General features: G+C 61.0%; 1 protein-coding gene and 1 long non-coding RNA gene across 2 annotated transcripts; both read left to right on the forward strand.

The window, feature by feature from the left end:
• Positions 1 to 471: 471 nt before the first annotated feature.
• Positions 472 to 16,371, forward strand: LOC138734336 (complement C2-like; the record flags this gene model as incomplete). The annotated part of the gene is given in 17 exon segments (XM_069881942.1): positions 472 to 568; positions 1,313 to 1,513; positions 3,281 to 3,454; positions 4,776 to 4,874; positions 4,970 to 5,106; positions 5,953 to 6,091; positions 6,186 to 6,332; positions 6,413 to 6,502; positions 9,423 to 9,643; positions 10,607 to 10,718; positions 12,016 to 12,072; positions 12,075 to 12,159; positions 12,242 to 12,318; positions 13,136 to 13,227; positions 13,695 to 13,800; positions 14,295 to 14,344; positions 14,586 to 16,371. Coding segments are annotated over 17 exon segments (2,115 nt in total), but the record flags the coding sequence as incomplete, so codon positions are not given.
• LOC138734390 (uncharacterized) lies at positions 5,337 to 5,885 on the forward strand. Its single transcript, XR_011339569.1, has 3 exons — positions 5,337 to 5,555; positions 5,639 to 5,731; positions 5,774 to 5,885. It is a non-coding gene; the product is annotated as an uncharacterized lncRNA (long non-coding RNA).
• Positions 16,372 to 16,601: the final 230 nt, after the last annotated feature.

Consider the following 16,601-nt stretch of genomic DNA (forward strand, 5'->3'; position numbering starts at 1 on the left):
TGACCCCTCCCAGAGCTCCCAGTAAACCTTCCCAGTGCTCCCAGTGAACCACTAGAGCTCCCAGTGACCCTCCACTGCTCCCAGTGACCCCTCCCGGAGCTCCCAGTAAACCTTCCCAGTGCTCCCAGTGCTCCCAGTAATCCCCTAGAGCTCCCAGTGACCCTCCAGTACTCCCAGTGACCCCTCCCAGAGCTCCCAGTGTTCCCAGTGAACCCCTAGAGCTCCCAGTGACCCTCCACTACTCCCAGTGACCCCTCCCAGTGACCCCTCCAGTCGTTCCAGCAACCGCCTAGAGCTCCCAGTGTCCCTCCCAGTGCTCCCAGTGACCCCCAGTAACCCCGCTGAGGGGCGCAACCTCAAGCCTGGCGCGGTGCCAAAGAGGGCGTGTCCTCCTCTAGCCCCGCCCCCCATGGTTTAAAGGGCCCTCCCCCCCTCTTCCCCGCCCCCCCCCCATTCCCGTGATGATTCCCTGGGCGCTGGTGCTCCTGCTCCTGCCGGGGGGGGCTCGGCCCGGACCCCCCCTCATCCCCCCTCCGCTGCCCCCCCGGGGACCAGGGCGCCTGCAAAGGTCACTGGAGCACTGGGGGGAGTCACTGGGGGCACTGGAGGGGGCACTGGGAGCACTGGAGGGGCACTGGGAGGTCGGGGGGGGGGGCACTGGAGGGGTTATTGGGGGTCACTGGGAGCACTGGGGGTTACTGGGAGGTCGGGGGGGCACTGGAGGGGTTATTGGGGGTCACTGGGAGCACTGGAGGGGTTATTGGGGGTCACTGGGAGGACTGGGGGGGCATTGGGGGGTCACTGGGAGCACTGAGGGGGGCACTGGGGGCTCGAGGGGGTTGCTGGGAACACTGGAGGGGTCACTGGGGGCGCTGGGAGGGGTCACTGGGAGCACTGGGAGGGGTCACTGGGACTCACTCGCGGGGCTGTTTCCCTGCTCTGGTTCCGTTTCCCTGCTGGCCACGCCCCCTCCTAGCTGGCCACGCCCCTCCTCTATGGCCACGCCCCTTTCCATAGACCCCATTACTTATAGAGCCTATGGCCACGCCCCCTTTTGCTCTAGCCACGCCCCCTTCCCCAGACCCATTCACTTATTGGCTCGCTGGCCACGCCCCCTTCGATCTAGCCACGCCCCCTTCCCTAGACCCACTCCCCTATTGACTCTATGGCCACGCCCCTTTCGTAGACCCGAACTGTCAATTATCTCTCTGGCCCCGCCCCCTCCGCTGTGGCCCCGCCCCTTCCCCCTCCCCGCGCTCCCCATTGGCTGCTCGGGCCCCGCCCCTCACTGTGGCCCCGCCCCCTCTCACAGAGGCCCCGCCTCCCGGTCCGCGCTGCCCCGCCCCCCTCTCCTTCCCGCTCGGCTCCTTCCGGCCGCGCCGCCGCTCGTACCCGCCGGGCTCCGTCCTCGCCTTCAGCTGCGACCCCGGCTCCGTCCTGAGGGGCCCGGCCCGGCGCCTCTGCCGCCCCGGGGGGCTCTGGAGCGGATCCAGCCCCGTCTGCGACGATGGCGGTGAGAGGGGCGGCCCCGGGGAGGCACGGATCCCCGAAAATCCCACCCGAAAACCAGGCTCGGGGACACAAAGCCTCTCCAAGCACACACAAAACCGGTCTGGGAGACAGAAATCCCCTCAAATCGGACCCAAAATCAGCCTGGGAGACACAAATCCCACCCAAAGTCGGTCTGGGAGGCACAAACCCACTCAAATCACACACAAAACCGGTCTGGGAGACACAGATCCCCTCAAATCTGACCCCAAATCAGCCTGGGAGACACAAATCCCACCCAAAGTCAGTCTGGGAGACACGAATCCTCTCAAATCACACACAAAACTGGTCTGGGAGACACAGATCCCCTCAAATCTGACCCCAAATCAGCCTGGGAGACACAAATCCCACCCAAAGTCAGTCTGGGAGACACGAATCCTCTCAAATCACACACAAAACCGGTCTGGGAGACACAGATCCCCTCAAATCCCACCCAAAATCAGTCTGAGACACAGAAGTCTCTTCAAATCACACACAAAATCAGCCTGGGAGACACAAATCCCCTCAAATCCCACCCAAAATCAGCCTGGGAGAGACAGATCCCTTCAAATCCCACCCAGAATCAGCCTGGGAGACATGAATCCCCTCAAATCAGACCCAAAACCAGCCTGAGAGACATAAATCTCCTTAAATCCCACCCAAAGTCAGTCTGGGAGACACAAATTCCCTCAAATCCCACCCAAAACCAGCCTGGGAGACACGAATCCCCTCAAATCCCACCCAAAGTCAGTCTGGGAGGCACAAACTCTCTCAAATCACACACAAAACCGGTCTGGGAGAAACAAGTTCCCTCAAATTAGAACCAAAACCAGCCTGAGAGACATATATCTCCTTAAATCCCACCCAAAGTCAGTCTGGGAGACACAAATTCCCTCAAATCCCACCCAAAACCAGCCTGGGAGACACAAATCCCCTCAAATCCCACCCAAAACCAGCCTGGGAGACACAAATCCCCTCAAATCGGACTCAAAATCAGTCTGAGAGACACGAATCTCCTTAAATCCCACCCAAAACCAGCCTGGGAGACACGAATCCCCTCAAATCGGACCCAAAATCAGTCTGAGAGACACAGATCCCCTCAAATCCCACCCAAAATCAGCCTGGGAGACACAGATCCCCTCAAATCTCATCCAAAACCAGCCTGGGAGACACAGATCTCTTAAAATCCCACCCAAAATCAGGTTGGGAGACACAAATCCCCTCAAATCCCACCCAAAATCAGCCTGGGAGAGAAAAACCTCCTCAAATCCCACACAAAATCAGCCTGGGAGACACAAATCCTCTCAAATCACACATAAAACCGATCTGGGAGACACAAATCCCCTCAAATCGGACCCAAAATCAGTCTGAGAGACACGAATCCCCTCAAATCCCACCCAAAACCAGCCTGGGAGACACGAATCCTCCCCAAAATCACTCTGAGAGACCCAAATCTTCTCAAATCCTCCCCAAAATCTCTCTGGGAGCCCCAAATCCTCTCAAATCTGCTCCAAAGTCTCTCAGGGAGCCCCAAATCCACTCAAATCCGCCTCAAAATCAGTGGTTGGGGGGGGGGCTGGGGAAGGTCCCTTTATTTTGCGCGTGGGGGGCTTTTTTGGTGTAAAATCCTGGTGTTTTGGGGGTGCCCTTTAATTGGGGGGGGTCCCTATGGGTGGGGGGGTCCCTTTGGGGGTCCCTGGGGGGGGTGTGACCCCCCTGACCCCCCCTTTTTGCCCCCCCTCCCCCCCCCCAGAGGGCTCCTGCCCCCCCGCTCCTGCCCCCGCGGGGGGGGCCGTGAGGGGGCGGGGCCGCGGGGAGGGGGCCGTCGTCCACGTGACCTGCGGGGCGGGGCTGGTGCTCGTGGGCCCCGCCCGCCGCCGTTGCCTGGAGACGGGACGCTGGTCCGGCCCGGAGCCCACGTGCCGCGGTGAGTGGGCGGGGCCTGGAGAAGCCACGCCCCCTCCTCCCCCCCTTCCCGCCCTTTTTTCCCGCCCACGCCGACCTCCCGCCTTTTTCACTGGCCACGCCCCCTTCCGGTTCCCGCCTTTTCCCTCCTGGCCCCCCCCCTTCCCCCTTGCAGCCCCCCCCCCAGCTCTCCATGTCTCCCCAAGTCCTCCCTGGGTCCCTCCAGACCCTCGTCCCCCGTCGCCATGTCCCCATCTCCCCCATGTCCCCAGTGTCCCCGTCATCTCCCTCCTCCGCCATCATCTCCCTCCTTCTCCATCATCTCCCTCCTCCGCCATCATCTCCCTCCTTCTCCATCATCTCCCTCCTCCTCCACCATCTCCCTCCTTCTCCACCATCTCCCTCCTTCTCCATCATCTCCCTCCTCCACCACCATCTCCCTCCTCCACCACCATCTCCCTCCTCCGCCATCTCATCTCCCTCCTCCACCATCTCACCTCCCTCCTCCACCATCTCATCCCCCTCACCATCTTCTCATGTCCCACCACCATCTTCCTTCTCCATCTCATCTGCCTGCTCCACCATCATCATCTCCCTCCTCCACCATCATTTTTTCCTCCACTACCTCAGCTCCCTCCTCCATCTCATCTCCCTCCTCCATCTCATCTCCCTCCTCCATCTCATCTCCTTCCTCCATCTCATCTCCCTTCTCCACCATCTTCTCATGCCCCCCCCACCTTCTCCCTCCTCCATCTCATCTCCCACCACCACCATCTCCCTCCTCCACCATCTCATCTTCCTCCTCCACCGCCTCATCTCCCACCATCTCATCTTCCTTCTCCTCCACCTCATCTTCCTCCTCCACCATCTCATCTCCCACCACCACCATCCTCCTCCTCCATTATCTCATCTCCCTCCTCCATCTCATCTCCCTCCTCCACCCTCTCTTCTCCCACCACCACCATCTCCTGTCCCACCACCACCATAATTTTTCCTCCTCCACCACCATCTTCTCACCTCCCTCCTCCACCATCTCATCTCCCTCTTCCACCATCTCCTGTCTCACCATCTCCTGTCCCACATCATCATCAATTTTCCTCCTCCACCACCATCTCCTCATCTCCCACCACCATCTTCTCACCTCCCTCCTCCTCCATCTCACCTCCTCCTCCATCCCACCATCTCACCTCCCTCTCCCACCATCTCCTGTCCCACATCACCATCAATTTCCCTCCTCCTCCACCATATCCTCCCCTCCCTCCACCCCAATCTCACCTCCCTCCTCCTCCACCATCTCCCCCGTCCCACCATCTCACCTCCTCCTCCTCCCTCCGTGTCCTCAGCCCCCTCCTCCTACGACGTCCCCGAGGACGTGGTGGCCGCCCTGGCGCCGTCGCTCTCCTCCACGCTGGAGCTGGCGGGCGCCCTGCCCCCCGACCACGGTGGGTTTGGGGGGGACGCGGGAGGCTGGGGGGGGGGGGGGACGGGGACCCGAGGAGCCCCCCCGGGGCGGAGGTGACGCCCGGGGCCCCCCCAGGCTCCTCCCTGGCCCGACGCATCGTGCTGAGGCGCGAGGGCGGCCTCCACCTCTACCTGCTGCTCGACGCCTCCGGCAGCGTCGCCCCCGACACCTTCCGCCTCTTCAAGGAGTGCGCGGCGGCCATCGTGGACAGGGTGGGACGCGGGGGGCGGCTGGGGACGGGGGGGGACGGCTGGGGCCAGGGGGGGACATCTGGGACCATGGAGGGGACATCTGGGACCATGAGGGGACATCTGGGGCCGTGGGGGAACATCTGGGACCATGGAGGGGACATCTGGGTCCGTGGGGGAACATCTGGGACCATGGAGGAACATCTGGGACCATGGGAAGAGCATCTAGGGATGAGGTGGGACCACGGAGGAACATCTGGGACCATGGAGGAACATCTGGGACCATGGGAAGAGCATCTAGGGATGAGGTGGGAGCATGGAGGAACATCTGGAACCATGGAGGAACATCTGGGACCATGGGAAGAGCATCTAGGGATGAGGTGGGACCATGGAGGAACATCTGGAACCATGGGAAGAGCTTCTAGGGATGAGGTGGGACCTTGGAGGAACATCTGGGACCATGAGGGGCTGAGGTGGGAGCATGGAGGAACATCTGGAACCATGAGGGGATGAGGTGGGACCATGGGAGGAACATCTGGGACCATGAGGGGATGAGGTGGGACCATGGAGGAACATCTGGGACCATGGGAAGAGCATCTAGGGATGAGGTGGGACCATGGAGGAACATCTGGGACCATGAGAGGATGAGGTGGGACCATGAGAGGAACATCTGGGACCATGAGGGGATGAGGTGGGACCATGGAGGAACATCTGGGACCATGGGAAGAGCATCTAGGGCTGAGGTGGGACCATGAAGAACCATCTAGAACCATGGGGAGACCATCCAGGGCCGAGGTGGCACCTCGGGAGGACCTCAGGGGGTTGGGGTTGGACACCAAGGTTGGACCCGACCCCCTGTTCCCCCTCCAGCTGAGCAGCTTCGAGGTCTCCGTGAGCTTCTCCATCGTCTCCTTCGCCAGCCGGGCCCTGGTGGTCCTCTCCACGGCCGAGGACGCGGCGAGCGACGCCGACGAGGTTCTCCAGCGCCTGGAGACCATGAGCTTGGCCGGTGAGACCCCGGGGAGCGAGGAGAAGACCTGAACGACCCCAAAGGGGTCGTTCAGGTCTTCTCCTTGCTCCCCGGGGTCTCCATCTCCTCGTAGACCACGGCAACGCCACCGGCACCAACGTGGGGGCGGCGCTGCGGGAGGTCCAGCACATGATCCTCTTCCAGAAGGCTCGAGCGGCTCAACGGGGTCACCCCGAGGCCTGGAAGGACGTCCACCACGTCCTCATCCTCCTGACGGACGGTGGGGACCCCGTGGGACGTCCTCGAGGTGGACACGGAGGGAGGAGACCACCTCGTTGAGGTCCTGGTTGACCCCCGCAGGGAGGTTCAACGTCGGGGGACGCCCGGAAGAGGCCGTGGCCAAGATCGAGGACGTGCTGGAGGTCAAACCGGACCGGGAGGACCATCTGGGTGAGTTTGAGGACCTCAAAGATGGTTTAGGGGTCCTCAGGGCTGGTTTGGGGACCTCAAATGTGGCTTTGGGGACCTCAAAGGTGGTTTGGAGGACATCAAAGGTGGTTTGGAGGACATCAGGGTTGGTTTGGGGACCTCAGTGGTGGTTCTTGGGTCCTCAAAGATGATTTGAGGGACCTCAGAGAGGGTTTGAGGGACATCAAGGTTGGTTTGAGGACCTCAAGGCTGGTTTGGGGACCTCAGTGGTGGTTCTTGGGTCCTCAAAGATGGTTTGGAGGACATCAAGGTTGGTTTGAGGGCCTCAACAGTCGTTCTTGGGTCCTCAAAGAGGGTTTGAGGGACCTCAAAGGGGGTTTGAGGGCCTCAACAGTGGTTCTTGGGTCCTCAAAGAGGGTTTGAGGGACCTCAAGGTTGGTTTGAGGCCCTCAACAGTGGTTCTTGGGTCCTCAAAGATGGTTTGAGGGACCTCAGAGAGGGTTTGAGGGATCTCAAGGCTGGTTTGGAGACCTCAAGGCTGGTTTGGGGACCTCAACGGTGGTTTTGGGGACCTCAGTGGTGGCTCTTGGGTCCTCAAAGGTGGTTTGGAGGACATCAAGGTTGGTTTGAGGGCTTCAACGGTGGCTTTGAGGATCTCAAAGATAGTTTAGGGGTCCTCAAGGTTGGTTTGGGGACCTCAAGGATGGTTTGGGGACCTCAACGGTGGCTTTGGGGACCTCAGTGGTGGCTCTTGGGACCTCAAAGATGGTTTGGGGGACCTCAAGGCTGATTTGGGGACCTCAGTGGTGGCTCTTGGGACCTCAAAGATGGTTTGGGGGACCTCAAGGCTGATTTGGGGACCTCAGTGGTGGCTTTGGGGACCTCAGTGATGGTTCTTGGGTCCTCAAAGATGGTTTGGGGGCCTCAAAGATGATTTGGGGACCTCAAGGTTGGCTTGAGGACCTCAGGGGTGGCTCTCGGGACCTCAGGGTTGGCTTGGGGACCTGGTGTTGTCCTTGTCCCCAGCGCCCCCGCGGCTGTTTGCTCTTGCGTCACCCTGGTGGCCCCGCGGTCACCACCCCGGCCCCAGGCTGGACCTTGTCCCCAAAGCCGCCCACGTGGGGATGCCCGGAGCCACCTTCTGGGTCATCCAACTCCCCCACAGGGGCCTCCAACCCCCCTCTGGGGCCTCCAGCTCCATCCTGGTGGCCCAAACCCCACCCCGAGGCCCTTCAAGCTCCTCCAGGGGCCCCGAAGCCACCCCAGATACCTTCAAACCCCATTTTAGATGCCCCAAAGCCACCTCAGATACCCTCAAACCCATTATAGGTGCCCCCAACCCCATCCTAGGTGCCCCAACCCACCTCAGATACCCTCAAATCCATTCTAGGTGCCCTCAAACCCAATTTTAGGTGCCCCAAAACCACCTCAGATACCTTCAAACCCATTTTATATGCCCCGAAGCTGCCTCAGATACCTTCAAACCCATTTTAGATGCTCTGAAGCCACCTCAGATTCCCTCAAACCCATTTTAGGTCCCTCAAAGCCACCTTAGATACCCTCAAACCCCATTTTAGGTCCCTCAAAGCCACCTTAGATACCCTCAAACCCCATTTTAGGTCCCTCAAAGCCACCTTAGATACCCTCAAACCCCATTTTAGGTCCCTCAAAGCCACCTTAGATACCCTCAAACCCCATTTTAGGTCCCTCAAAGCCACCTTAGATACCCTCAAACCCCATTTTAGATGCTCCGAAGCCACCTCAGATACCCTCAAACCCATTCTAGGTGCCCCCAACCCCATTTTAGATGCTCCAAAGCCACCTTAGATACCCTCAAACCCCATTCTAGGTGCCCTCAACCCCATTCTAGGTGCCCCCAACCCCGTTTTAGGTGCTCCAACCCACCTCAGATACCCTCAAATCCATTCTAGGTGCCTTCAAACCCATTCTAGGTGCCCCAAAGCCACCTCAGATACCTTCAAACCCATTTTAGATGCCCCAAAGCCACCTCAGATACCTTCAAACCCATTTTAGATGCCCCAAAGCCGCCTCAGATACCTTCAAAAACATTTTAGATGCCCCGAAGCCACCTCAGATACCTTCAAACCCATTCTAGGTGCCCCAAAGCCACCTCAGATACCTTCAAACCCATTTTAGATGCCCCAAAGCCACCTCAGATACCTTCAAACCCATTTTAGATGCCCCAAAGCCGCCTCAGATACCTTCAAAAACATTTTAGATGCCCCGAAGCCACCTCAGATACCTTCAAACCCATTCTAGGTGCCCCAAAGCCACCTCAGATACCTTCAAACCCATTCTAGGTGCCCTCAAACCCCATTTTAGATGCCCTGAAGCCACCTCAGATACCCTCAAACCCATTCTAGGTGTCCCGAAGCCACCTCATATACCCTCAAACCCATTCTAGGTGTCCCGAAGCCACCTCAGATACCCTCAAACCCATTCTAGGTGTCCCGAAGCCACCTCAGATACCCTCAAACCCATTCTAGGTGTCCCGAAGCCACCTCAGATACCCTCAAACCCATTCTAGGTGTCCCAAAGCCACCTCAGATACCCTCAAACCCATTCTAGGTGCCCTCAAACCCATTCTAGGTGCCCCGAAGCCACCTCGGATACCCTCAAACCCATTCTAGGTGCCCTCAACCCCCATTTTAGATGCCCCGAAGCCACCTCAGCTATCTTCAAAGCCATTTTTGTTGCCCCGAACCCGTCTTAGATACCTTCAAACCCATTCTAGGTGCCCTGAAGCCACCTCAGATACCCTCAAACCCATTCTAGGTGCCCCCAACCCAATTTTAGGTGCCCCGAAGCCACCTCAGATACCCTCAAACCCATTCTAGGTGCCCTCAACCCCCATTTTAGATGCCCCGAGGCCTCCTGAGCCCCCGTGTCCCCCCGCTCTGACCCCCGTCTGTCCCCCCAGAGATCTATGCCTTCGGGGTGGGCTCGCGGGACGTGTCGATGGCCGAACTGGCCGCCGTGGCCACGGGCCGCGGGGACGAGCCTCACGCCTTCCAGCTGCCGGACGCGGCCGCGCTGAGGCGGGCGCTGGAGGCCGCGCTGGAGGCCACCGACCTCGGGGACCTCTGCGGGGTCCTGGTCCCCTCCGACGCCCCCCGGCCCCCCTGGCACGTCGTCCTCAAGGTGGGACCCCGAAATCTGCTTTATCTTTTTTGGGGGACACCTCAGAATCCGTGGGGAGCGCAAGATCTGCTCATCCGTGAGGTCCTCAAAGGGTTAAGGGGGGGTCCTGCACCCCAAAATCCATGGAGACCCCAAGATCTGACCCCCTCATGGGGCTCTCAAAGGGTTAAGGGGGGTCCTGCACCCCAAAATCCATGGGGAGCACAAGATCTGCTCATCCATGAGGTCCTCAAAGGGTTAAGGGGGGGTCCTGCACCCCAAAATCCATGGAGACCCCAAGATCTGCCCCCCTCATGGGATTCTCAAAGGGTTAAGGGGGGTCCTGAACCCCAAAATCCATGGAGACCCCAAGATCTGCCCCCCTCATGGGGTCCTCAAAGGGTTAAGGGGGGTCCTGCACCCCAAAATCCATGGGGAGCACAAGATCTGCTCATCCATGAGGTCCTCAAAGGGTTAAGGGGGGGTCCTGCACCCCAAAATCCGTGGGGAGCACAAGATCTGCTCATCCGTGAGGTCCTCAAGGGGTTAAGGGGGGGTCCTGCACCCCAAAATCCATGGAGACCCCAAGATCTGCCCCCTCATGGGGCTCTCAAAGGGTTAAGGGGGGTCCTGCACCCCAAAATCCATGGGAAGCACAAGATCTGCTCATCCATGAGGTCCTCAAAGGGTGAAGGGGGGGTCCTGCACCCCAAAATCCATGGAGACCCCAAGATCTGCCCCCCCAAGACCCTCAATTGCCCCCCCCCCTCAGTTTTGGGGTCCCCCCTTGTCCTAGTCCCCCTCCTCACATCTGGGGTCCCCCCATCACCCCTCCCATCACCCCCCCTCCCCACTTTTGCCCCCCCCTCTGGGTTTTGGGGTCCCCCCACATGGTTTAAGGTGCCCTCCCCCGGGTTTGTTCCCCCCCCCCCACACTGGGTTTTGGGGTGCCCCCTCATTTTTGGGGACCCCCCCCCCTTGCAGACGGGGCGCACCCAGCGCTGCGCGGGGTCCCTGCTGGGGGGGGTCTGGGTGCTGACGGCCGCCCACTGCTTTTGGGGGGGCCCCGAACCCCAAGCCTGGAGCGCCGAGCTGGGTAAGGACACCCCCAAAAAAATGGGGGGGACAGGCTGATTTTGGGGTGCTTGGGGGGGATTTGGGGTCCTGGGGTGGGGCGGGGCTCTGAGGCTGATTTTAGGGTCCTGGAGTGTCTCTGGGCTGATTTGGGGGTTCGGGGGGGGGATTTGGGGTCCGGGAGGGGCTCTGAGGCTGATTTTGGGGTGCAGGGGGGGATTTGGGGTCCTGGAGGGGCTCTGAGGCTGATTTGGGGGTTCGGGGGGGGATTTGGGGTCCGGGAGGGGCTCTGAGGCTGATTTTGGGGACCTGGAGGGGGTCTCTGAGGCTGATTTTGGGGTGCTTGGGGGGGATTTGGGGTCCGGGGGGGGGGGGGCTCTGAGGCTGATTTTAGGGTCCTGGAGTGTCTCTGGGCTGATTTGGGGGTGCAGGGGGGGATTTGGGGTCCTGGAGGGGCTCTGAGGCTGATTAGGGGGTGCAGGGGGGGATCTCGGGTCCGGGGGGGGCTCTGAGGCTGATTTTGGGGTCTGGGGGAGGGATTTGGGGTCTTGGGGGGGCTCTGGGGCTGATTTTGGGGTGCAGGGGGGGATTTGGGGTCCGGGGGGGCCTCTGAGGCTGATTTGGGGGTGCAGGGGGGGGATCTCGGATCCGGGAGGGGCTCTGAGGTTGATTTGGGGGTGCAGGGGGGGGGATTTGGGGTCCGGGAGGGGCTCTGAGGCTGATTTTGGGGACCTGGGGGGGGTCTCTGAGGCTGATTTTGGGGTGCGGGGGGGGATCTCGGGTCCGGGGGGGGCTCTGAGGCTGATTTGGGGGTGCAGGGGGGGGGATCTCGGGTCCAGGGGTGTCTCTGAGGCTGATTTGGGGGTGCAGGGGGGGGATCTCGGGTCCGGGGGGGGCTCTGAGGCTGATTTGGGGGTTCGGGGGGGGATTTGGGGTCTTGGGGGGGCTCTGAGGCTGATTTGGGGGTGCAGGGGGGGGATCTCGGGTCTGGGGGGGGCTCTGAGGCTGATTTTGGGGTGCGGGGGGGGATTTGGGGTCTTGGGGGGGCTCTGAGGCTGATTTGGGGGTGCAGGGGGGGGATTTGGGGTCCGGGAGGGGCGCTGAGGCTGATTTTGGGGACCTGGGGGGGCTCTGAGGCTGATTTTGGGGTGCGGGGGTGGATCTCGGGTCCGGGGGTGTCTCTGAGGCTGATTTGGGGGTGCAGGGGGTGGTTGGGCTCCTGGGGGACTCTGAGGTTGCTTTTGGGGTCCTGGAGGGGGCTCTGAGGCTGCTTTTGGGGTGTGGGGGGTGTCCCCCCCCCCGTGGATTTTGGGGTGCAGAGGGGGGGCAGCTGCTCCCCGTGCGCCGCTGGATCCTCCACGACGACTTCGTGGCCCGGGGGGGGTCCCCGAATTCTACGACTACGACGTGGCCCTGGTGGAGCTCGGGGGGCCCCCAGCACCCAAAGTGAGTTATGGGGGGGTGTAAGGTTTATTTTTTTGGGGGGGGGTGTCCCCAAAACCTCATGTGACCCCCCCCTTTTTTTATTGCCCCCCCAATTTCAAGGCGGGTTTGTCTCCCCTGCACGGAGGACGCGAACAGGGCCCTCAGGAGCCCCCCCGGAACCAGCTGCGAGGAGCAGGGTGGGTTTGGGGGGGCCCTGGGGTGGGGGGGGGACAGAGGGGTCGGGGGGGGCTGGGGTTGGGGGGGTAAAAGGGGGTTTTGGGGGTACAAAGGGGTTTGGGGGGGCAAAAGGGGGAGTATAAGGGTGGTTTTGGGGGGTTAAATGGGGCTTGGGGGGGTTAAGGGGGGTAAAAGGGGGTTTCGGGGGGTTAAATGAGGTTTTGGGGGGTAAAAGGGGGTTTGGGGGGTAAAAAGGGGTTTCGGGGGTAAAAAAGGGGGGTAAAATGAGTTTGGGGGTGTAAAAGGGGGTGTATAAGGAGGTTGGAGGGGTAAAAGGGAGTTTTGGGGGGGTAAAAGGTTTTTCTGGGGGGTAAAAGGGGGTTTGGGGGGGTAAAAGTGGGGTTTTTGGGGCATAAAAGGGGGGTTAAATGGGGATTGGGGGGCAAGACGGGGGGTAAAAGGTGGATTGGGGGTAAAAAGGGGGGTAAAAGGGGGTTTTGGGGGGTAAAAGGGGGTTTGGGGGGAGTAAAAGGGGTTTTGGGGGGCTAAAAGGTTTTTCGGGGGGGTGAGAAGAGGGTTTTGGGGGGTAAAAGTGGGTTTGGGGGTGTAAAAGGTTTTTTTGGGGGGTAAAAGGGTTTTTTGGGGGGGTAAAAGGGATTTTGGGGGGTAAAAGGGGATTTTTGGGGGGGTAAAAGGGGATTTTGGGGGCATAAAAGGGATTTTTGGGGGGTAAAAGGGTTTTTTTGGGGGGTAAAGGGGATTTTGGGGGGGGTAAAAGGGGTTTGCGGGCCCCCCCAGAGTTTCGGGGGGGGTGTAACTTTTGGGGTCCCTCCCCAGAGGCGCAACTTTTGGGAGCCCCCCCCGTCCCGGCTGAGTTCGTGACCCTGGAGCCCCAGAGGCTGCGAGTGAAGATTTGGGGGGGCCCAGAGGTGAGGGGGGGGGGCACACCCCGAAATTGGGGGGGGACACCCCAAAATGGGGGACACACTCCTCAAAATGAGGGGGGGACACCTCAAAATGGAGGGGGGACACCTCCAAATGGGGGGGGACACCCCAAAATGGGGGACACACTCCTCAAAATGAGGGGGGGACACTCCTCAAAATGGAGGGGGGGACACTTCAAAATGGAGGGGGACACCCCAAAATGGGGGACACACTCCTCAAAATGAGGGGGGGACACCTCAAAATGGGGGGGACACCTCAAAATTGAGGGGGGACACCCCACAAAATGGGGGGGACACCTCAAAATGGAGGGGGGACACCTCAAAATGAGGGGGGGACACCTCAAAATGGAGGGGGAGGCACCTCAAAATGGAGGGGGGTGCCTCAAAATGAGGGGGGGACACTTCAAAATAGGGGGGGACACCCCAAAATGACACACACACCCCTCCCCAAGGTGTCCGCTTGTTGGGGGGGGGACACCGAGGGGCCCCCCCAAATCGAGAGGGTGACCGAGAGGTTCCTGTGCAGCGAGGGAGAGGGGGGGGCGGCCGCCTGCAAAGGTGGGGGGGCAAATGGGGGGGGCAGGGGGGTAAATGGGGGGGTTATGGGGCAATTGGTGTGATTATGGGGGGGCTGTGGGGGTAAATGGGGGGGTTATGGGGTAAATGGGGGGGTTATGGGGTAAATGAGGGGGAAATGGGGGGGCAGGGGGGTAAATGGGGGGTTATGGGGGTAAATGGGGGTAAATGGGGGGGCAGGGGGGTAAATGGGGGGTTATGGGGCAATTGGTGTGATTATGGGGGGGCTGTGGGGGTAAATGGGGGGGTTATGGGGTAAATGGGGGGGAAATGGGGGGGCAGGGGGGTAAATGGGGGGGTTATGGGGCAATTGGTGTGATTATGGGGGGGCTGTGGGGGTAAATGGGGGGTTATGGGGTAAATGGGGGGTTATGGGGTAAATGAGGGGTTTATGGGGTAAATAGGGGGGTTATGGGGTAAATGAGGGGGTTATGGGGCAAATAGGGGGGGCAATTGTGGGTCTCTCTGCCCCCCAGGAGAGTCCGGGGGGGCCGTGACCCTCGAGAGGCGGCACCGCTTCATCCAGGTGAGGGGGCTCCCTGCCCCATAAGTGTGGGGTGGGCCGGCTCCCTGCCCCATAAGTGTGGGGTGGGCCGGCTCCCTGCCCCACAAGTGTGGGGTGAGCTGGTTCTCTGCCCCATAAGTGTGGGGTGGGCTGGCTCCCTGCCCCACAAGTGTGGGTCCGAGGCTCTCCCTGCCCCATAAGTGTGGGGTGGGCTGGCTCCCTGCCCCACAAGTGTGGGTCCGAGGCTCTCCCTGCCCCACAGGTGGGGGTCCTGAGCTGGGGGACGCAGGACGCGTGCCGGGGGGGCCGGCGGGGCCCCCCGCCCCCCGAGTCGCTGCCCCCCGAGGGGCCCCCGGCCCGCGACTTCCACCTCAGCCTCTTCCGCGTCCAAGCCTGGCTGCGGCGGCACCTGCGGGGCGCCCTGCCCTTCGCCCCACGGAGGGACCCACGGACGGACACGGAGAGGGACCCAGAGACCCAGAGAGACCCATAGCGACCCACGGAGGGACCCGCAGAGAGACCTATAGACCCAGAGACCCACGGAGAGACCCAGAGACCCAGAGAGACCCATAGCGACCCACGGAGGGACCCACGGAGACACCCGGAGACCCAGAGAGACCCAGAGACCCACGGAGGGACCCACAGAGACACCCAGAGAGACCCAGAGACCCAGAGAGACCCACAGCGACACCCACGGAGACACCCAGAGACCCGGAGAGACCCATAGACCCACGGAGGGACCCACAGAGACACCCAGAGAGACCCAGAGAGACCCATAGACCCATGGAGACACCCAGAGAGACCCAGAGCGACCCACGGCGACACCCACAGAGGGACCCAGAGAGACCCAGAGACCCAGAGAGACCCACGGAGGGACCCGGGGACCCATAGAGACCCACAGCGACACCCACGGAGGGACCCACAGAGAGACCCAGAGAGACCCAGAGACCCAGAGAGACCCATAGACCCACGGAGAGACCCACGGAGGGACCCGCAGAGAGACCTATAGACCCATAGACCCACGGCGACACCCAGAGACCTATAGCGACCCACAGCGAGAGCCACAGACCCATAGCGAGACCCATAGACCCATAGCGAGACCCACGGCGAGGCCCATAGACCCACAGCAAGACCCATAGACCCATAGCGAGACCCACGGCAAGACCCATAGACCCATAGAGACCCATAGAGACCCATAGACCCATGGAGAGACCCACAGCGCGACCCACAGCGACACCCAGAGAGACCCAGAGACCCATAGCGACCCATAGACCCATGGAGAGACCCACAGCAAGACCCACGGAGAGACCCAGAGACCCATGGAGAGACCCACGGTGAGACCCATAGAGACCCAGAGACCCACGGCGAGACCCATAGACCCATAGCGAGACCCATGGTGCAACCCACGGCGAGACCCATAGAGAGACCCACGGCGCAACCCACGGCAAGACTCAGAGACCCATAGACCCATAGAGACCCACAGCAAGACCCATAGACCCATAGACCCATAGAGAGACCCACGGCGAGACCCATAGACCCATAGCAAGACCCATAGAGACCCATAGAGACCCACAGCGAGACCCATAGAGAGACCCACAGCGAGACCCATAGACCCATAGAGACCCACAGCAAGACCCATAGACCCATAGCGACCCACGGTGAGACCCATAGAGACCCACAGCGAGACCCATAGACCCATAGAGACCCATAGACCCATAGACCCATAGAGAGACCCACGGCACGACCCATGGCGAGATCCATAGACCCACAGCAAGACCCACAGCAAGACCCATAGAGACCCATAGACCCACGGTGCGGCCCACGGCGAGACCCGCAGAGAGACCCATAGACCCACGGCGCAACCCACAGCGAGACCCATAGATCCATAGAGAGACCCACAGTGAGACCCATAGACCCATAGCGAGACCCATAGAGAGACCCACGGCGAGACCCACAGTGTGACCCATAGCGTGACCCACAGCGAGACCCATAGCGTGACCCACGGTGCTGCCCCTTCTGCCCCCCAATAAATCCTCCCCCTCCAGCAAGAGCTGTGTCTTCCCTCCTGCCCCCCAAGCTATGGGGCAGCCCCTTTCCCTGCCCCCCAAGCTATGGGGCAGCCCCCCCACTATGGGCCAGCCCCTTCCCTGCCCCCCAAGCTATGGGGCAGCCCCTTTCCCTCTGACCCCAAGCTATGGGGCAGCCCCTTCCCGCTATGGGGCAGCCCCTTCCCGCTATGGGGCAGCCCCTTCCCCGCCCCCCCGGCCCCGCCTGCCCC

The sequence above is a fragment of the Phaenicophaeus curvirostris genome, unplaced genomic scaffold (genome assembly GCF_032191515.1).
Source record: "Phaenicophaeus curvirostris isolate KB17595 unplaced genomic scaffold, BPBGC_Pcur_1.0 scaffold_73, whole genome shotgun sequence".
Classification (NCBI taxonomy): domain Eukaryota; kingdom Metazoa; phylum Chordata; class Aves; order Cuculiformes; family Cuculidae; genus Phaenicophaeus; species Phaenicophaeus curvirostris.